The sequence below is a fragment of the Hyla sarda genome, chromosome 8, assembly GCF_029499605.1.
Source record: "Hyla sarda isolate aHylSar1 chromosome 8, aHylSar1.hap1, whole genome shotgun sequence".
In the NCBI taxonomy this organism is placed as follows: Eukaryota; Metazoa; Chordata; class Amphibia; order Anura; family Hylidae; genus Hyla; species Hyla sarda.
The window spans coordinates 229510992-229533122 of record NC_079196.1 but is presented as its reverse complement, the minus strand read 5'-3'; the positions used below and the strand labels follow the sequence as shown (position 1 = coordinate 229533122).

General features: G+C 43.7%; 2 protein-coding genes across 2 annotated transcripts in view; one reads left to right on the top strand and one right to left on the bottom strand.

Annotated features, from left to right (window-relative positions):
- The first annotated feature begins 1015 nt into the window (after positions 1-1015).
- LOC130285364 (serine protease 33-like) lies at positions 1016-9869 on the top strand. The gene is made up of 5 exons (XM_056536724.1): positions 1016-1061; positions 5576-5786; positions 6183-6454; positions 6770-6939; positions 9633-9869. The coding sequence occupies exons 1-5, from the start codon at positions 1016-1018 to the stop codon at positions 9867-9869; spliced, it is 936 nt and encodes a 311-aa protein (XP_056392699.1).
- Positions 9870-13038: 3169 nt separating this feature from the next.
- LOC130285363 (uncharacterized) overlaps positions 13039-22131 on the bottom strand; it is a 40246-nt gene continuing 31153 nt past the window's right edge. The window contains exons 8-11 of the mRNA XM_056536723.1: positions 20982-21177; positions 20551-20825; positions 17397-17566; positions 13039-13478 (exon numbers count right to left, since the gene is read on the bottom strand). Coding sequence (XP_056392698.1) covers positions 13200-13478; positions 17397-17566; positions 20551-20825; positions 20982-21177 — 920 coding nt within the window. The 3' untranslated portion in view covers positions 13039-13199. The remainder of the gene's footprint in view (positions 13479-17396; positions 17567-20550; positions 20826-20981; positions 21178-22131) is intronic.

Genomic DNA, 22131 nt, shown 5'->3' with positions numbered 1-22131 from the left:
ACAGAGGGTCCTTTAGCGGCGGATCCATAGCGAAAAATGTTCAACTGGTGCCATAAATTTATACCGATTTATAAATTGCTTCTATTTAAAAATCAGCTGCCATATGTCCTAAAAGAAGTCATGTGGTCTTTCCCTCCAGATGATGCTCTCTGCTGACACCTCTGTCTGTTCCAGGAACTGTCCAGAGCAGGATCAAATCCCCATAGCAAACTCTACATTATTTCCGCCCAAACCCCCCCCCCCCTCCCCACACACACTTTGGCCCTGATTCCCTGATTTACTAAAAGTGTTGTGTAGTTTTTTTTTTGTGTGGGTTTTCCTCAGCTCAAATCCATAACATTTTCTGTGGAAACCTTAGTGAATATGTAAGGTTTTTGCGAAAATGTCGGAGACCCTTTTCAGCACCCACGCCCACTTTTCCTGCCCCCTTTTTTGGGTTTTCTCAGTAAAATGGAGAGTTAGACGTTTTTTTTTTTATTATTAAATTCTGGCGCAAAATCTGGTGCAATGTCGGGTTTACAATATATCAGGACCACTGTGTATTTAAAACTGTATATATTTTTGTAAGCTCTCCAAAATATCCCCAAATATCCTGGGTAAACGTATCATACACATCTGCCATCAATGTTTGATTTTTGTTTTCCTTATTTTTTTAATAATTTTTAAGTTCGAACTCAAAAAATTGACATTTAAAAATAAACATAAATGTGAAGAAAACAAAAAAAAAACTAAAGAAAAAGAAAATGTAATAAAACAATGCACCTATGCAACAAGCTTTATTTGCTGTGTGATGATCTCACCACTGTGACAATGGTCACGGCCGTCCCCTCTTTATGGTCAAATAAACTCTGTCCTGAACTGGTCCAGCCAGATTGTGCGCTCAGGACGAGGGATTCAGTGACTGTGCCGTCAATGTGAGGAAAACCTGATGGCCCATGGTGGGGGGATAATTCTTCATAAAGGACATTGTATGGGAACATCAACCACAAAGAGACACCGACAAAGCCAAGAGGCCATGAACGGCATCCGGCTACTCACCAGCCTCCTCCTCCTCCCGACAGGTAAGTGGCTTCTACCATCATCACTGACATTTATGAAGATCCGTCAGGAATGGGACGGTTCTGATTCTTGGTCTGTTGGTTGTGCCGACGGTGAATCAGATCATAGAACAATAGAAAATAGACTGATCACTTTGCTGATCAGTTATCGCATCTTAGAAAAATTATATGGGGGCAAAAACTGGGAAATAACAGAATCTCCTTTGTTTTAATTTTTTTGTTGTTTTTTTTAACCAATTTTTGTTAAAATAGAATTAAAATAATTGATATACATAAATGAATACATAAATATACAGATAAACAGAGGAAATAAAATCCTGCAACTCGCCACAATGTGTAAATCAACGTTCTGAAGCCGCCATGTATGACCGGGATGGTGCAGGAAGCTCAGAGGCTACAAACCGGTAGGTTTCGTTCAGGTGCACTTCTTCCGGCCTCATCAGTAAAATCATCATAAATATGTTCTCCACCAGGTGGTCACTTTACTGTTGGGTGACATTATGCTGCTCCTCAGCTTTGTTTGGTGCTTGTGATCGTCCAACTTCCTCTTAATCAAAGTGCAGAGGTTTTTGATGGGGTACTCCGCCCCTAGACATCTTAGGATAGGGGATAATTTGGCTGCAGCACCCCAGACATCTGGTGCACGGACCGAACTGGGGCGGAGGCTCGTGACGTCACGATCACGCGCCACTCGTGATGTCATGACCACACCCCCTCAATGCAAGTCTATGGGAGGGGGCGTGACTGTGATGTAATGAGCCTCCGGTGCTTCACCTGATGATCTAAACGAACACGGGGTGCAGCAGGGAGATTCAAAGAATAGGGGATAAGATGTCTGATTGTGGGGGTCCTGCTGTTGGGGACCACCGTGATCAGACATCTTATACCCTATCCTTTGAATAGTGGATAAGATGACTAGGGGTAGAGTACCTCTTTAAAGATTAGGCCTGCCATGACAGGGTCTTGACCATGATAGGCCTGGTTGTGTGGCATGGAACATTGTCCTGATGGAAAAACTATTCTCAGGGTTGAGGAACTTTGCTAGAGCAGAAGGAAGCTGGTGTTCCTCACAAATACAAATCTGCCCTAATACAGTCCTGCTGAAGCACCCAGAGATCATCACCGAATTTCACAGTGGGTGCGAGACCCAGGCCCTGATTTACTAAGAGTGTTGGGTTGTTGTTTTTTGTGGACAGTTGTTTGGACCTCCATCATTGCATTCTATATACCATGAAGACGCACCAGCCGGAAAAGAAAAAAAGTTGGTGAGAATTTCCTGCCACGTATCCACATGATTTTGGGTGAATTTATTAGTAAATAAAACGGGATGGTCTGAAATCCTGAATCTACGCCCTCATTTCAGGAATACTGGTTAGTGTGATATGGAAGTCGGTTTGTTTTATTTTTTTAGCACAAACTTGCTGCACAATCACATAAAAAACAGTTGAGAACACAATAAAAACGTAATAAAAGAGTAAAGTAATTAAGGGCCGCTCTGGCTTGTTAATCTTTGCAGATTGTTGTACATATACAGTTTTTTTTTTGTTTTGTTCTTTTGTTTGTTTTTATTTTGCTGCCTCCCCAATTCTTCAATTGAGATCCTTAAAGGCGGTACTCCTTTGGAAACCTTTTTTTTTGTTTTGTTTTTTAAATCAACTGGTGCCAGAAAGTTAAACAGATTTGTAAATTACTTCTATTTAAAAAAAAATCTTAACCTTTCCAGGACTTATCAGCTGCTGTATGCTCCACAGGAAGATGTATAGTTCTTTCCAGCCTGACCACAGTGCTCTCTGCTGACACCTCTGTCCATGTCAGGAACTGTCCAGAGTACGAGCAAATCCCCATAGCAAACCTCTCCTGCTCTGGACAGTTCCTGACATGGACAGAGGTGTCAGCAGAGAGCACTGTGGTCAGACTGGAAAGAACTACACAACTTCCTGTGGAGCATACAGCAGATGATAAGTACTGGAAGGATTAAGATTTTTATAAAGAAGTCATTTAGAAATTGTTTTAACTTTCTGGCACCAGTTGATCGTAAAAAAAATAGTTTTCCACCGGAGTACCCCTTTGATAGTCTAATATATTAATTACCAAAACATACTGACTAATTTTAAACTCAATTTTATGGCCTAATCTTTGTGTAAAATGGCTCGTTTTAGACTGTGTGACCATCACCTGGGGGAGTTTGGGGAAAGATTTCCAGACTCCCAGAGGTCGGTGGGTAAAAAGTATCACCTACAAGTTTTATTTAATTTTTTATTTATTTATTTATTTTTTATTTCTGGAACATTTTTGGTGATGAAAGGGGTAGTCCGGTGAGAAAAAAAATGTGTTTTCAAAACAACTGATGCCAGAAAGTTAAACAGATTTGTAAATGACTTCTAAACAAAAACCTAATCCTTCCCGTACTTATCAGCTGCTGTATGCTCCACATGAAGTTGTGTAGTTCTTTCCAGTCTAAATACAGTGCTCTCTGCTGACACCTCTGTCCATGTCAGGAACTGTCCAGAGTAGGAGCAAATCCCCATAGCAAACCTCTCCTGCTCTGGAGAGGTTCTGTCACTACAATATTTCTTCGGAGATGAATTAATTCTCTGTCCTGACATGATGGGGGGCGCCATAGCTTCTCTCCGTGTATGCTGCATCTGGGTCCTATGAACAGGTTTATCATGTAAAGTGAAAGCTTTCCTCACATACACACTACACATAGGGGCATGACCTTATGTGGATGGGGTCAAACCCATAAGGAAAAATGTGCAAGGTGTAAAGTACAGTGTAACGGACGCAGGCGGTGAAAGCCGGTTGCACACCATCACGGTGAAGTGTTACTGACTAGCGAGTTTGTTGTTGTGAAGAACCATGGAGAAGACTGGCACCTAATTCTCGGAGATCTTACGGGATCCACTTATGTGAGTTCTTGAAAGGCTGCAGGATTCTTTTTTGTAAGAGATGTGGTGCCATCTAGTGGAGGTGCGAGAGACACTCTAGATTTACGATAGAATTTTAATTGCTTCTTCAAATTCATTTAATCTCTTCCTCTACTTAAAGGAGTACTCCGGCGCTTAGACATCTTATCCCCTATCCATAGGCTTGCATTGAAGGGGGCGGAGCCTTGACATCACATGGGGCGGAGCCTTGACATCACAACGCTCCGGCCCCGTGATCGACAGTAATCAGACCAGGAGTGAACATGCTCCGGGGACTGATTATAAATGGGGTGTGGCATGCAAGATCACGGGGGTCCCCAGCGGTGGGTCCCCCACGATCAGGCATCTTATCCCCTATCCTTTGGATAGGGAATAATATGTTTAAGCGCTGGATTACCCCTTTAACACTTTTAAGGACTAGGATAGTGGATAAGATGTCTGATCGCGGGGGGTCCCCGTCTGCGGGATGGCAAGAAACTTGGAGCTTCCGCATTTGTGACGTCATGCCACACCCCCTCCATTCATGTCTATGGTATGGGGCGTGATGGCTACATAGTAGCCATCACGCCTCCTCCCATAGACATGAATAAAGGGGGCCTGGCAGCTGGCACGGAGCGGAGTTCGCTCCAAGCGCGGAAGACTGAGGTGCCACGCCAGAGATTGCTGGGGTCCCCAGCATCGGAACCCCCATGATCAGACATCTTATCCTCTTTTCTTTGGATAGGGGAATATGTTTTTTTTGGGCGGAGTACCCATTTAATGATTTAAATTTTACATTTTGGAATTGTTTTCCTTTTAGGACCATAACTCTTTTTTCTTCCATCAATAGAGCCATATGAGGCTCGTTTTCTGCGGGGCCAATTATACTTTGTAATGACACCATTCATTTTACCGTAAACCCCTAAACTGTTTTTTTTTTTTTTTTTTTGTATCTTTATTATATGATTCCAAAAATGTAAATATAAAATCAGGGAGAAACAAGGAGAAAAGGGTAATTGGCTAAAAGAAATGATGTATTGTTGTCTAGTTTCCTTCTTTCCCTACTTTTTATGTAATTTTATAATTAAATATTTGAAATAATAATATATATCAATTTTTTTTTCTGAAGACCTGCGTGTGATTGAATATACTTTTGGATTTATTTTGAATTTTTTTTATTTTTTTATTTTTTTTTTTTAAGCCCACTAGTCGGTATTTTCTGCAGTATTAGGACAGGACCTCAGTCATTGCGCTTCTTCTCTGCAGAGAAAATTCCGAGGCCATCCACCAAACACAGGACATTATATTATGAACTACACTAACTTTACAGCCCCTGTGACACAGTCAAATAAAAAATAATAATAATCCCGAAATACCCCTTTAAATGCCTGGGCATATTGTATATTCTGATACTGGGAAAACAGATTTTTTTTATTGTAGATCACAGCAAGGTGGCAGCAGATGAATCATTCATAAGGATTTAGCATTTTTCCCCCTTCATGTGATGCCCCTCAACACTGCTGCCAAGGTACAAACCCACAGGTGCCTAAAACAGCCCGGGTCATAAAGTAGGAGACACATGAAGCTAAAATGTTCCTTTCTGTTTTCCAGTCTTCCCCACTCCAGTGATCTCCGATGTCACCACCTCTGCCCAACCAGCGTGTGGAAACCTAGTGATCAGCAGTCGGATTGTTGGTGGCACAAATGCAAATGAAGGAGCATGGCCATGGCAGATCAGTTTACGGTACCGTGGCTCCCACAGCTGCGGCGGATCCTTGATCTCCAACCAATTGGTGCTCACCGCCGCACATTGCTTTTCAACGTAAGTTAATGCAGATAGAATTCTATGACTTAGTGTATCCTGTAATCAAACAAGGCACAAAGTGACATAAAACAATTCAATGTTTATTATGAGGAGCCATGATAGGCTGGGAAAACTGACTGCAATGCCCTCTACTGGAACAGCACGATATGAAGCAGAATCAAATCTGGTCAATGGGATGGAGATGGCCTGGCTCAAATCTATTCTATATATTCCTTCTGACCACCAGGACTGTTTTCTAGTGTAGTGGGCTAAGTATATTGGGTGGTCCTATCAGTGGACTCATACCTGAAACTCTTATAAGAAGACCTCAGTTCCTTCTGCTACATGGATAACATTGTAGAAGGTAAAGATGCTCCTCATCATTGTGTAACATGGTGTTTGGTTTCATTCCAGGTCTAAAAGTCCCTCTGACTACACAGTCGTTCTTGGCGAGTACCAGCTGGACACCCTCAGTCCTCACCAGGTTGAGTCTAATGTAGAAAGTATTATTGTGAACTCAGAATATAATGGAGCTGGCACCCCGGGGGACATCACCCTGATAAAGCTCTCCAATCCTGTTACTTATACGGAGTACATTCTGCCAGTGTGTGTCCCATCGGCATCTATGAGCTTCTTGGCTGGCACCAACTGCTGGGTTACTGGATGGGGCAATATAGAATCTGGTGGTAAGTATTCTAAACTCTTCATGTGTAATACTGTCCCAGGGAACCACACTACATCTCCCATCATTTACCATCTAAGCAATGTGTTAGACTCCTCCAGACAGAAGACACCACAAAGGAAGATCCCCCAATATTTTTCAGTGTATCTAAGCATATCATATATGAATTGTCCATGAGTACCACGCAGCACTACCTTTTTCACTAAGCAAAATCCCATGAGGCATCTAGATGGATTTTCTTTATGTCGTGACTTTGGTCTTGGTGTCTCGGTTACCATATTAGGGCCGGTCAATCAATAATTGCTCTTCTTCTCTACAGTGACCCTTTCGTACCCACAGACTCTCCAGCAGGTCATGGTTTCTATTATAAACAATAGTGACTGTGATGCTATGTACCACATTGACTCTGAAGTTAGTGCCAGCCAACAGATCATTCCCAGTGACCAGACCTGTGCAGGGTACCAAGATGGAGGGAAAGACTCCTGCCAGGTGGGGGAATTATTTTTCAAACCTTTTCTATTAATATGAACTTTTTTTTAGAGATCTTATTCTCCATTGTCCTGCCACCCCTTCAAGGAGGATAAATTGTGGTGTAAACTATACAAATGTGAATGCTGAGGCTAAATGGGTGGTGGTAATGGGATGCCAGAGATATGAGCATGAACATATACACAAGTACAATGAATAAGTACATTAAAAAGTACACAAAAAAGGACACACAAACACACACATATATATATCTGCCCCTTTGTCTCGGTTCTGAGGGATCCAGCTACTAACATGCAGGAAGCATCGCCTCATCTAAATAACAGGCCAAAGTGGGTCAGCAGGTAGCACTGCCCAGCCGGGGTTGGAAACTGTTGGGAAAACCCCTTTAAAGACCATGTGATACAGGTCAATTATTAAATCAATAAGCTTTCCTAGGAATGCTGATTCCCAATAAGTGGCCTATGCAAAAGGGTAGTGGGGAGTCAGGAGGACCTAGAGCAAAAGGAGGAGGTGAGGAGTGGTGGGAGCCAGGATGACCTAGAACACAAGGAGGAAGAGAGGAGTGGTGGGAGCCAGGAGGACTGAGAGCACAAGGAGGAGGAGAGGAGTGGTGGGGAGTCAGGAGGACCTAGAGCACAAATAGGAGGTGAGGAGTGGTGGGGAGTCAGGAGGACCTAGAGCACAAGGAGGAGAGGAGTGGTGGGAGGCCAGGAGGACTGAGAGCACAAGGAGGAGGAGAGGAGTGGTGGGCAGTAAGGAGGACTGAGAGCACAAGGAGGAGGAGATGAGTGATGGGGAGCCAAGAGGACTGAGAGAACAAGGAGGAGGAGAGGAGTGGTGGGGAGTCAGGAGGACCTAGAGCACAAGGAGGAGGAGAGGAGTGGTGAGAGCCAGGAGAAGTGAGAGCCCAAGGAGGAGGAGAGGAGTGGTGGGGAGCCAGGAGGACTGAGAGCACATGGAGGAAGAGAGGACTGGTGGGGAGCCAGGAGGTCTGAGAGCACAAGGAGGAGGAGATGAGTGGTGGGGAGCCAAGAGGACTGAGAGAACAAGGAGGAGGAGAGGAGTGGTGGGAGCCAGGAGGACCTAGAGCACAAGGAGGAGGAGAGGAGTGGTGGGGAGCCAAGAGGACTGAGAGAACAAGGAGGAGGAGAGGAGTGGTGGGGAGCCAAGAGGACTGAGAGAACAAGGAGGAGGAGAGGAGTGGTGGGGAGCCAAGAGGACTGAGAGAACAAGGAGGAGGAGAGGAGTGGTGGGGAGCTAGGAGGACTGAGAGCAGAAGGAGGAGGAGAGGAGTGGTGGAGAGCAAGGAGGACTGAGAGCACAAGGAGGAGGAGAGGAGTGGTGGGGAGCTAGGAGGACTGAGAGCACAAGGAGGAGGAGAGGAGTGGTGGAGAGCAAGGAGGACTGAGAGCACAAGGAGGAGGAGAGGAGTGGTGGGGAGCTAGGAGGACTGAGAGCAGAAGGAGGAGGAGAGGAGTGGTAGGAGCCAGGAGGACTGAGAGCACAAGGAGGAGGATATAATGTACAGTAGATAAGCTTTAAAGATTATTTAGAATTATCAAAATGTCCAAATAGAAATGGACAGGACACTTCCCATAAGTTGTCTTAGTAGGTGCTTATTTATTCAGCTACCAGGGGTAGAGTTCAAAATGCAGCAGGTAAGAAATGGACAGGTGAGGTAAGGGGGCATTTTCTGGGCGATGGTCTGTTTCACGCTCAGATAGCATTTCATTGGGGCCACACGTCATCACATACAGAGACACGTTTAAATAGTCTGTGATACACAAGTAACCATGGTTACATACTGACATACTGTATATACAAAGACGCTAATTCTTAAAGGATATGTCTAAAAACAATGGAACAGCGATGTCCATTGTCCAACTCTTTTCCCTCCTTTTTGCTTTTAGGATCCTTTTTCTAAAGGGACTGGTTGACGGAGCAGAGACCGGTAGAGGACTTTCCCTGTGGTACTTGTTCTTCTTTCAGAAAAATTCCAATCTTAAAGAAATAATACTATCTGGATATACAGTAAAAATAAAGCAACGTATAACAAGGCCCCCAACATACACTGTATCTAATTTTTTGTTTTAGCAAAACAAGTCCGTGAGCTTGTCTGCTCCCTCAAGACCGGGATTGGCGCTACCGGCCTCGTCTCCCATATAAATGATGTGCATGGAGGGGATCTGGCCGAGGGGGTGGAGATGCCACAGAAAGCTGTAAATCACCAAAAACTGTTGTTGATGAAACAATTCATATGGATCATGGGGCTCCAAGCAATGGGACCACTTGGTCTAAATGAACGTAATTAAATTAACGTATTTTTGTAAACTCTACTGAACGCTGCTCCATTGTTTTTAGACATGTTTTTTTAAAGAATTAGTTTCTTTGTTTATATGTAACCATGGTTACTAGTGTGTCACAAACTATTTAATCGTGTCTCTGGACATGATGACGTGTGGGTCCGATGAAATTCTAACTGAAACAGAGCGTGAAACAGACTGTCACCCAGAGAATGTCCTCCTCTTTTTCATCCATCCAATACCGGCTGCTGTAGGTATGGGGCACAGGTGTGTTTGTGTGTTGAGCTGTGAGAAGGTGGATGGTGCAAGGCTGAGTTTATCTTCTACATTTTGGATTGTGATACTTCGTATTAGGATAATTATCAGACTTCTTACCATTACTCGTTTCAGGGTGACTCCGGGGGACCCCTGGTCTGTAATGTCGACGGGGCTTGGTATCTCGCTGGTATTGTAAGTTGGGGAGATGGATGTGCCCTACCGAACCGTCCAGGCGTCTATACCTACGTCCCTGATTACTACAACTGGATCAACACAAATAAAGCCATAAACGTTTCTTCATCATCATTACTATTAACCACCTGTGTACTGCTGCACGCAGGGCTGAGTATACAGGCGGCGCTGCCCTAGGCCTCAAGTCTGTAAACACCCGGTATTAGCCGATTGTTTTCAGTGATCTACATGGAGAACACAGTGTAGTTTTGCCTAAACCATTTTGTCATTTAATCCTTTTAAGCCAAGACAAATTTCACAAATCTACTATATATAAAAAAAATAAAAAAAAACATCAGGGAATTTATATGAATTACATTTTACATTTGTTTTGTTGGTAAAAGTACAATTCGCTTTCTTCACCATCTTTGTTTTGATGTTAATTTCTGTAAGTCGCCTCTGTATATATTACTCTGCAGATCTGTTAATACATTTATATACTGTATATTTTTTTTTATTTGAATACAAATATTTAAAAAAAAAATTCAAAATCTGACTCTGCTTTAAGAATTTCAAAAGTGATCGGAATTGAAAAAAATTGTGCGATAATATTGGAGTTCATGGTCCTGGCCAAAGTTTGCGTAGGCGGAGAAGTAAAGGAACAACATAAAATCCAGGTTTTCTGTAGAAGATATCCTGTGGATATTCCATGAATGTTGAGTTGGGAATACCCCTTTAAGGTTTTATTCTCTAATTGTAGCGTGCATGTTGATGGTAATGTTTTTTTTTTTACATAATTATCGATTAAAAAGTGTAAAAACTCTAAAGATTTTTGCTCAATGTATACCTAATTTTTCCTACATAATAAAACGTAATCCCCTGTTATTACCGTATTTTTCGCCGTATAAGACGCACTTTTTCTTCTCCAAAACTGGGGGGAAAAAGTCGGTGCGTGTTATACGGCGAATACACCCCTATTGCGGTGGTCCCTGTGGCCATCAACGACCGGGACCCGCGGCTAATACAGGACATCACCAATCGCGGTGATGCCCTGTATTAACCCTTCAGACGCGGCGATCAAAGCTGACCGCCGCGTCTGAAGCTAAAGTGACACTAACCCGGCTGTTCAGCAATTTCACCGCGGCGGTCCCGAACAGCCCGACTGAATAGCTGGGTTAGTGCTTACAGGACACCGGGGGGGAGGACCTTACCTGCCTCCTCGGTGTCTTCTCCATTCAGGGATCCCCTGTATGCAGGCGCTCTCCTTCCTCATCATCACGTCGTCGCGTACGTGCGTCGGCATGCGTAACGACGTGATGGCGGCGACGGAGAGCGAGGACACCCGGCCGGCAGCAGAGACGTTCCGGAGCGGCGGGGACACCGCGACAGCGATGGAGCGACATCCAGGGCAGCGGTGACGGGTTCGGAGCGGCGGGGACACGTGAGTATTACCTCCTCCTGCAGTGGTCTTCAATCTGCGGACCTCCAGATGTTGCAAAACTACAACTCCCAGCATGCCCGGACAGCCAACGGCTGTCCGGGCATGCTGGAAGTTGTAGTTTGGCAACATCTGGAGGTCCGCAGGTTGAAGACCACTATTGGGTTCAAAATCTTTATTTTTTTAGATTTTGCCCCTAAAAATTGGGTGCGTCTAATACGCCGGTGCGTCCTATAGGACGAAAAATGCGCTTGTTTTCAAGTCTGCCCTACACATATCATTGGAGGACATACAGAGGAGAAGCAATGAGGCGTAATCATGGGGGGGGGTGAGGTGGGGGGGTGGGCTTTATCTGTGCTAATGACTAAGTCTTGTTAACAAATCAGATGTCAATGGTGTCAAGCTGGAGACATTTTATACAGCACCAAAGTCTAATGAAAATGCTAATTTAATGCAGCAATTGAAGGGGTGACCTTTCTCCTTGAGCAGACCTCCGTAAAGATGTGTGGAGATGAATAGGCTAATTTTTAGACAATGTAATTCACTGTTTGTACTCAGATTCCTTAAAGGGGTACTCCACTCCTAGACATCTTATCCCCTATCCAAAGGATAGGGGATAAGATATCTGATCGTGGGGGTCAGAGTCCACAGGGTTTGGTTAGCTGAACATAAAAACATCCTATTTGTCCCAGGGAAGCTGGCGGAGTCCCTGCTCCTATATACTGTTTGCCTTGACCATAGTTAACATAGAGCACCCGACCCAGCGATTCCACTGGACATGAGCTTCACCGTCTACACTGACTGCATTCACAGGACCAGATATTCTTTGTCCAAAGTCCAGCACTGCTTTAAAGTAAAAACTTCATTTTTATTATATATATCATAAGAAAGATCACGTATTCATCACAATAGAAGGTATTTCACCAATGCAGAGGTTTATTAGACCAGGTTTGTACAAAACGTTCAGTTTTTAAAGGAGTGAACAATAATTTATTAATTTTTTTATGCATAATATCTATAATCATCTAAGTGACACATTTATGACAATATAAAGCTTTTCTGTAAGGTAGATGGCATCTTTGAGGTGCCAGAGTCTGATCAGCCCACCCCCATTATACCTAGAGATTTTGAGTCAATAACCCTTTAAAGTTTTTTTCTAATTATTTAATATTAATTATTCATATTTAATACTGCATAGCTTAGGACAGTGCCATATGAAAGGTATTAAAGGAAAACTGTAGGGGAATATAACTTATCCCCTATCTGACCGCTGGAACAACACGCGATCTCCTGCATGGGGCTGCGGCCGTCCGCAGGAAGGGGGCGTTCCGTCCCCAACATGACACTACGGCTGACACGCCCACTCAATGTATCCCATAGAGTTACATGGAGGGGGTGTATCTGTTACGGCTTCCTGCTGGGGATGGCATGGCGTTTCCTGCAGACTGATTGAGGGGGGGTGTGGCCATGACGTCATGAGGGGGGCATGGCCTTGACATTAAGAGCCTTAGGCGTTGCACCCAGTGCACCAAACGAATGCTGGGACCCCCCGCGATCTCCTGTATGTCCCTTACAGGAGATCGCGGGGGGTCCCAGCGTTTGTTTAGTGCGCTGGGTGCAACGCTTAAGGCTCGTGACGTCAAGGCTTTGCACCTCTCACGATGTTATGGCCACACCCCCTCAATACAAGTCTATGGGAGGGGGCGTGGCAGTCATGACACCCCCTCCCATAGACTTGAATTGAGGGGGCATGGCCGTGACATCACGAGCAGGGCGTGAATGTGATGTCACGAGCCTTCTCCCTGCATCGCCTTTCATTCGGCGTGCACTGGATGTCTGGTGGGCAGGACCCTCACGATCAGACATCTTATCCCCTATGCTTTGGATAGGGGATAAGATGTCTAGGGGAAGAATACCCCTTTATGTCAAATTCACTCTTAGGGGACTTTGAATTTTGTCCACTCTTAGAAGATTCCATAGTGACTCCGTGACTACGATGAAGATTTGGGCATGTATTGTATTCTTCTACGACCTTAATTTCTGACACACCATTAAGATTTTCTTCATTGCTTCATCCTGTACGTTATAGGCTAGAGATATCGGAGCACTGAGACCGCTATAAGGAGAAGCGTCAGCATATAACACGACATGTTCATGTTTCCACTGCATTTTGTGTTTGGTTGTGGAATATTGGTCAGACTTTGGAAGCTCTGACTTGGTATGGTTGACTGGATCAGCGACTGATAAGCAGATACCAGGGTGTACACCCCAGGACGGTTGGGTTTGCCACATCCGTCTCCAAAACTTACAACACCGGCCTGGTACCAGATGCCATTCACCTTGCACACAAGAGGACCTCCGGAGTCTCCCTGAAAGAAAACATCCATACAATAGGTAACGGGAAACATTGTCTTCAGGAGATAATCTCTTCTGGCTATGGGCACATTAAGCTGATATGAGGCTGTCTATTTCTAACAACACACATATAATATTGTCTATTTCTAATATTTCCATCAGAGGGGAACGTCCATCAAGAATTTTTTACATTTCAAACTTGTTCCTGTCCTGTGTCTATGTGTGTCATAGTTAGATGGAGGAAAGGATTTTCTCAATAATCTCTGTCAACGGTGCTGAGGGCAGTAACCCCAAGCCCCGCGCCACCCCCAGGACAGGAGCTGTCTAGCTTGTAGTCATTTATAAGAAGTCTTGAGGACTCCTTACATTACTATTAATATTCTGTACCTCAGTGGGACCTATATATGAGACCCCTCCCCTGAGGGTCAGTGAATTAGTTTTACAGAGACTAGGGTAGGTGGGTTATCATTCTTTGATGATATGTACTGAGACAGCTGGTGAGAATGGAGAAGCTGGGTTATATAGCTCAGTGACGAAGCATTGTAAAACTGCAGCTGAGACTAGAAAGGCTGGATTACTAAACATTGATTCAACTTTTCTCCTGTCGGTTCCCCTCTCTGTCTAGGGGTTGCGAGGCTCCTCCAAGTAATGACAGACTTGTAATTTATTTAAATCCTCCACCACTAATATATTTACACAAAGAAAGTTAATGTATCAGCTCACCCCAAGCCCAAAAGTCGAGCACGGAGCAGGGCACTGCACCCTAACCTTGCAGGCAAACGAAAATGAAGAAATTATGGTATGGCTATGTCCCAGTCATTACTTTCATTAAACCATGTCTCAGTTACAGCCACTAAATCAACATTCTCAGATGCCATTGATTTTATTACCTAAACTGCGAGCATTTAAAAACACGACTCTGAGCTTGTCATTTCTTAACTTCTGTGCTACTGACATGTTCTGGCATTGTTTTTTTTTTTTTTTTTTTTTTGTGGGGGGGGGGGCAATTGGACTCATGGATTATTACTCTTTTGCTCCCCTCCCCCTTCCTAGTTTAAATACTCCTTAGCAAATTCTTGGAATTGTTCACTGAGTACATTCATTCCCTTAAGAAAAAGATGCAAACCATCTTTTTTGTACAGTTCCTTTCTATTCCAGGTAAAGCTATCATGAGACACAAAGCCAAATCATTACTCTTGACACCATTTACTAAGCCATAAGTTGAACTCCTTAATGGGCCTCTGCCTATCATTCTGAATGTTATGCACAGGCAGAACTTCAGAAAATGAAACAGTGGATGCAAAATCCTGTACATCATTACCAAGTGTGATAAAAGATTCCTTCACCTCTGAAACTTCATAGCAAGCCAGATCATTTGTCCCTAGATGGAGAAGAACATTCACATCCCCTTCCTGCTTTGCTTGCTTAACAATATTACGAATACGTCTTCTATCTCTTCTAGCAGTAGCTCCCGGGAGACATCTCACAAAACCATTTTTCTTAAGCTCCTCACTTATTATGATTGAATCATCCAGCAACAGCTGCTTCCTTTCAGACTTTAATTTATCTTTTTTGTTTGGAATAGCTGCAGTCTTGCATACATTAGACATAGGAGTCGATGGTTCCTCACCCTCTGTGCTTGAGCCAATATCCATATTGCACATACATTCTGAAAGTGCTGCAAATGAATTATGGAGAACCATAGACTGTGGGACACGTCTTCTATCCACAACTCTAAGTCTTCCCGAACCAACAGTAACCCATCTGCCATTTCTAGGGGTCCTCTGTGGCAGTGGCATTGCAGCAGTCCCAACCTGAGTTGGTTTAACAGATAATTTAAACATCTCAGACTTCAAAAATGCAATTTCCTGCTGCAGTAAGGAGAACTGTCTACATATCTGACAGCATCCAAACCTTCAAAGAGTGGAACCTGAAATAAATGCACAACAATACCTGCACTGAACCAAGTCTGCCATTTTAAAGAGGAGAAAATTGAGTAGAAAATTAAAAACAAATGAAATCTTACTTTTTAGATTGTATCCACCTCCAGCCTAACTCCTGACTGTCTCCTGCAATATCTCTCCAATGCACTTATAATAGCAGCACTTTGAATATGCAGCTAATGAATAATAGTAGCGTCACCAGGCTCGTGCGAAGAAAACCTGCCAAAGTTCTAATGTTCACCGAACATCATTTGAGGCAAAGCTCTAAGCAAAACCAGTTTCTACTCACCTCTAATCGGAATAAAAGAATAAAAACACTAAAGCATCAAGCTGTGAACACCAAAATTTGTGTCAATCTCAATTTTTTTTTGCCATGACTGGAAAACAATGGTATTTTTCCTGGTATTCAGGGGCATTAAGCTTCTTATAAAACAACAAGACTTGGTATTGAATGACAAAGTGCAAAATACAACAAGAATTTTTTTTCCCCCAATAAATATTAAGTTAAAAAAAATCTTTCCTTCTGGCTGATGGTTCCTTTAAATGGGCACTGTCATTAAAACTAATGTTTGCTTTTGCACTCCTTATGGTAAATAAAAAATCTTTCTAATATGCTTTTGTGGTGAAGCACGGTGTGGAAAGCCTTGTGGGGGTGTAGGGTAGTTGGGGTGTTGTTGTTCAATATAATAAAGGGCGCTGTTAACCCTTGTCACTTGTGACGCCAGAGTGAGGGTTAAAACTCTGTAATGATGCTGGGCCTATCGCCACCCTTCCCAAGAGTGATAGGTGGATGTAAAATAAATGGATTGTCCACAGCAGTGCTGAACATAAAACTTGCAGGAACATTACTGAAGATTTTCTGTACATGCAGTATCGGTAACAGTCCAGATAACAGAGTCTACATAGACAGCACAGCAGTGACTGACAGATGCTTAGGACCGGAAAGTTCTCTTTAGATTATGAGGATTGTATTTGCATAGATCCGCTGGATTTAGGGGGTAGATTAGGTCCGGAGATCTTGCGGAGATAGCGGGGAATTGTAAGAACTATCCGTCTCTAGCGCAGGCCGAGGCCGCAAGGCTTTGGCCTAGTAATTGTCTTGAAAGCTGCGGAGGTCCTACCTCATCCAGAGTCAGCAACCCAAGAGAGAGATAAAATGGCGCAGCTCCCTTATATGGGCAGGGGCTGGCTGTTTTGGATTGGTCCATATCAGCTGTCACTCACCGTTACATTGCATTGTGGGTGATCACCTGACTAAAACCACCAAAGGCCCTTTAGCAAACCATAGAGTTTTGAACTAAGTAACATGACCCGCAGGTCCTGCGACGCGAAACAAGGTAGGAATATTAAATATACATCGTTACATTTGTATTTACATAAATTCCAGCTTACTGAGGGGTGACGAGGGGTTAACTAAGGAAGAGGACCCCCACCATTCCTAGGGACTCTGACTTTGGGAACCTCACCACAAGGTAACGTATGTAATACAGTACCGGGACACCACACTTTGTTTAAAATAAATGAAGTTTTCTGTTTTAGTTGTGTTTACAAAAGCTGCCACTAGGTGTCTCTTCATTTGTCCACAGCACATTTCCCCCATCTCTTGCACAGACTTTGGACTCCTTCTGGCCTGGCAGAAGTCTAAAATCAGGAAATGCCGTCTGGAGTGCTGAGGAGGGGGGGGGGGGGAGGGGTGCAGCCTTATCCAGTTATAGCTCATCTCAGACTGAACTTCTCTGGGCTGTATGTAGAAAAGTGAGGGAGGAAGTTCTCCCCTGTATGGCTTCAGATGATGTCACGCCTGATGGGGAACGCCCCTTCCCAGTCTGTGAATCAGACTGAGCAGAAAATACAGAGGAATATCAGGGAAGAAAACTAACAAATAATAAAAATAAAGGCCGGGGGTGGTTTATCATGATGGGGGCAGTGACCTGGGAGGATTATAAAATGTAACAAGATCATGACAGGTTCTCTTTAATGGTTCCTCACCTGACAGGAGTCCTTCCCTCCGGCGGAGTATCCAGCACATATCATGGAGTTATAGATAATGGTGGTATAACTGCTGGTCGTGGAGTTGATATGGTACATGGAGTCACACGTCTTGTAGTCGATCAGTTGGACCATCACCTTCTGAAGAGTCCTGGGGTTCGGCAAGCTCACTGAGAAAATGAGGAATCACGTTATTCGCTTACAATGTTACATCATGTGACTGGTGCGGTGGCGCACATGGGCGGTCACCATTCTATTCATTCTCTATGGGGCTTCGAAAGATAACTGAATGTTGTAGTAAGCGACTGTATGTATGAAAGTCCAATCATTCAGAGGACAAGAGACTTCTGTCCCCATTATTCAAATGCTGGAACACTGACTGGTCAGCGAGATGTCATATATACTGTGAATCAGGGGACCCCGCCAATCAGCTTTTAAAGGGGTACTACCACCCTAGACATCTTATCCCCTATCCAAAGTATACAGGAGATACAGGGAACACGCTAGTTACTGGAGCTGAAAGACTCCTTCACAGGCGCTGACTGAGAGCCAACTGCTGGGTTATATAGGTAACCCACAGGTGCTCACATCAAGGCGTAACCCGGCAACAAAAATAAACAAAGAACCTGTCAGAACCTATTAACCCTGTAGGTTCTGACACCTATCCCTTTAAAGGGGTACTCCATGGAAGAAAAAAAATGTAAATCAACTGGTGGCAGAAAGTTATACAGATTTGTAAATTACTACTATTAAAAAATCTTAATCCTTCCAGTACTTATTAGCTGCTGTATGCTCCACAGGAAGTTATTTTCTGTCTGACCACTGTGCTCTGTGCTGACACCTCTGTCCACGTCAGGAACTGTCCAGAGCAGGTGCAAATCCCCATAGCAAACCTCTCCTGCTCTGGACAGTTCCTGCAAGAGAAGAGGGCAGAAGGCGCACCGTGTGTAAAACCTTTCGGTTAAATAAGGTAGGGGGTGGGAACCAACCACAGCCGCTTACCAGAAGGAGTTGTGTGGAGTCACACACAACAATGTTTAGCGTATGGAGGTATAAACCCAATCGTCCGCAGCCTTCCTGGAAGTCGAATGGACCAAAGAGTTACCGAAAACAGCAGGACTAGTGTAGGCACCTGGACGATAAATTGCAGGAGAGCAGCAGGTAAAATAACCAGGTGGGTTTATTCAGCATAGTTGCAACGCGTTTCGCTGCGCATGCGCAGCGAAACGCGTTGCAACTATGCTGAATAAACCCACCTGGTTATTTTACTTGCTGCTCTCCTGCAATTTATCGTCCAGGTGCCTACACTAGTCCTGCTGTTTTCCGTCACTCTTTGATCCACTAGACAGTTCCTGACATGGACAGAGGTGTCATCAGAGAGCACTGTGGTCAGACAGAAAAGGAATTAAAAAAGAAAATAACTTCCTGTACAGCAGCTGATAAGTACTGGAATTAAAACATTTGTAATAGAAGTGATTTAAAAATCTGTATACATTTCTGCCACTAGTTAAAGGGGAACTCCCGTGGAAAACTTTTCTTTTTTGAATCAACTGGTGCCAGAAAGTTAAACAGATTTGTAAATCACTTCTATTAAAAAATCTTAATCCTTCCAGTACTTTTTAGGGGCTTTATACTAAAGAGAAATCCAAAAAAGAAATGCATGTCTCTGCTGACCTCTGCTGTCCATTTTAGGAACTGTCCAGAGCAGGAGAAAATCCCCATAGCAAACATATGCTGCTCTGAACAGTTCCCAAAATGGACAGCAGAGGTCAGACATCATAGGGGATAAGATGTCAAGGACGGAATACCCCTTTTAACCCCTTAAGGACGCAGGACGTAAATGTACGTCCTGGTGCGATGGTACTTAACGCACCAGGACGTACATTTACGTCCTGTGCATAACCGCGGGCATCGGAGCGATGGCCGTGTCATGCGCAGCTGATCCCGGCTGCTGATTGCAGCCAGGGACCCGCCGGCAATGGCCGATCTCGCGGGCGTCCGCCATTAACCCCTCAGGTGCCGGGATCAATACAGATCCCGGCATCTGCGGCAGTGCACGATTTGAATGAATGATCGGATCGCCTGCAGCGCTGCTGCGGGGATCGGATCATTCAGAACGCCGCACGGAGGTCCCCTCACCTTCCTCCGTGCGGCTCCCGGCGTCTCCTGCTCTGGTCTGTGATCGAGCAGACCAGAGCAGAAGATGACCGATAATACTGATCTGTTCTATGTCCTATACATAGAACAGATCAGTATTAGCAATCATGGTTTTGCTATGAATAGTCCCCTATGGGGACTATTCAAGTGTAAAAAAAGATGTAAAAAAATTTAAAAGTAAAAGTAAACAAAAAGGGAAAAATCCCCTCCCCCAATAAAAAAGTAAAACGTCCGTTTTTTCCTATTTTACCCCAAAAAGCGTAAAAAAATAAATTTTATAGACATATTTGGTATCGCCACGTGCGTAAATGTCCAAACTATTAAAATAAAATGTTAATGATCCTGTACGGTGAACGGCGTGAACGGAAAAAAAAAAAGTCCAAAATTGCTACTTTTTTAATACATTTTATTAAAAAAAATTATAAAAAATTTATTAAACGTTTTTTATATGCAAATGTGGTATCAAAAAAAAGTAAAGATCATGGCGCAAAAAATGAGCCCCCATACCGCCACTTATACGGAAAAATAAAAAAGTTAGAGGTCATCAAAATAAAGGGATTATAAACGTACTAATTTGGTTAAAAAGTTTGTGATTTATTTTAAGCGCAACAATAATAGAAAAGTATGTAATAATGGGTATCATTTTAATCGTATTGACCCTCAGAATAAAGAACACACATCATTTTTACCATAAATTGTACGGCGTGAAAACAAAACCTTCCAAAATTAGCAAAATTGCGTTTTTCGTTTTAATTTCCCCACAAAAATAGTATTTTTTGGTTGCGCCATACATTTTATGATATAATGAGTGATGTCATTACAAAGGACAACTGGTCGCGCAAAAAACAAGCCCTCATACTAGTCTGTGGATGAAAATATAAAAGAGTTATGATTTTTAGAAGGCGAGGAGGAAAAAATGAAAACGTAAAAATTTAATTGTCTGAGTCCTTAAGGCCAAAATGGGCTGAGTCCTTAAGGGGTTAAGACATGTACTCACCATTATAGCTGATATCTCCCCAGCCGGTGACCCAGCATTCCATGCCACAAGGGAAATTGACGGTGGATGACGGTAGACAGACGGGCATGATGTCATTGGTGTAGGTGGCGGGAACGGAGAGCTTCAGCAGGGCGATGTCCCCTATAACGCCATTTGAACTTACATATTGGGAACTGATATAACCGTTCGACAGACTGTATACGGCTTGGTTGGAATTGTTGACTTGGAGTTGGTAGGCGCCCAGCAGCACGTAATAGTTTGAAATGTTATTATCACTATGGAGCAGAGAATATAAACAGATGTTATTAAATTCACGAAAAAACTAAATAAAATAAAAAGAGAAAGAATGAAAAAAAAAAGAATAAAAGAATGAAAAGACATAAAAAGAAGAAAGGAATGAAAAGACACGGATGTGTGAAGTGGGCACCTACTTTCCGAAGCAATGGGCAGCGGACATGACCCATTGGGATGAGATCAGGGACCCTCCACATATGTGGTAGAGTTTCCCCTGTATGTTATAAAGCAGGCTGACCTGCCACGGCCATTCTCCATCCAGAGCATCTGTGCCGCCAACTATACGCCCGGAGACCACTGGAGAACCACAGACAGAACTGGCGTCCACCGCAGCTGGAAGGAAATGATCAAACACATGAGTGATAGATGGGTCCAGGCCCCCAATGTCACATGACTGAAATAAGTCACCGTTCACACCGCACATGTGAGATTAGTGCCTTCACGCTTCCCTGTATAGTCTACACCAGTGATCTCCAATCTGCGGACCTCCAGATGTTGCAAAACCACCACTCCCAACATGCCCGGACAGCCGTTGGCTGTCCGGGCATGCTGAGAGTTGTAGTTTTGCAAAATCTGGAGGTCCGCTGGTTGGAGACCACTGTTCTACACAGTCATCGTAAATACTGTGTTTCCCTGAAAATACACCCTACCCCGAAAATAAGCCCTAGCTGGATTATCGGGGTGGGCTGCAATTTAAGCCCTACCCCGAAAATAAGACCTAGACCAGCGGTCTCTAACCTGCGGACCTCCAGATGTTGCAAATGTTTGCAACATCTAGATGTCCGCAGGTTGAAGATCACTGACCTAGACAATGCCCGGGCTGCCAATATTAAAAAACCAACTTGAACTTTACCTTCGTCCTCCATTCCCCCGTTGCTAAGGAACCGGCCTCACTCAACGTCATAGAGCCTTCAGCCTATCACCGGCCGCAGCGATGTCCCGCCTCTGCCGATAATAGGCTGACATATACCACAAATACAAAAGGAGTCATTTGAGTAGAATATAAAATATATAATTTTATTAATGATATTAAAAGCATGTAATTCATAAAACATGGGGGAAGGGGAGGATTACAACTACTGGGGGAGACTAGACAAAAGGGGCGACACTACCTGCTTGTGCATAATACATTAATACAAAAATAAAGTGCATCACTGGTAGACAAATATAAGGTGCATGATAGGGGCTATTACAGCTTCCATAGAGTGCATAATCATGTCTAAAAACCAACATACATACCAAGGAACTATAGAAAAACAATGCAGCAGCTGACCCAAGCAGGAGTGT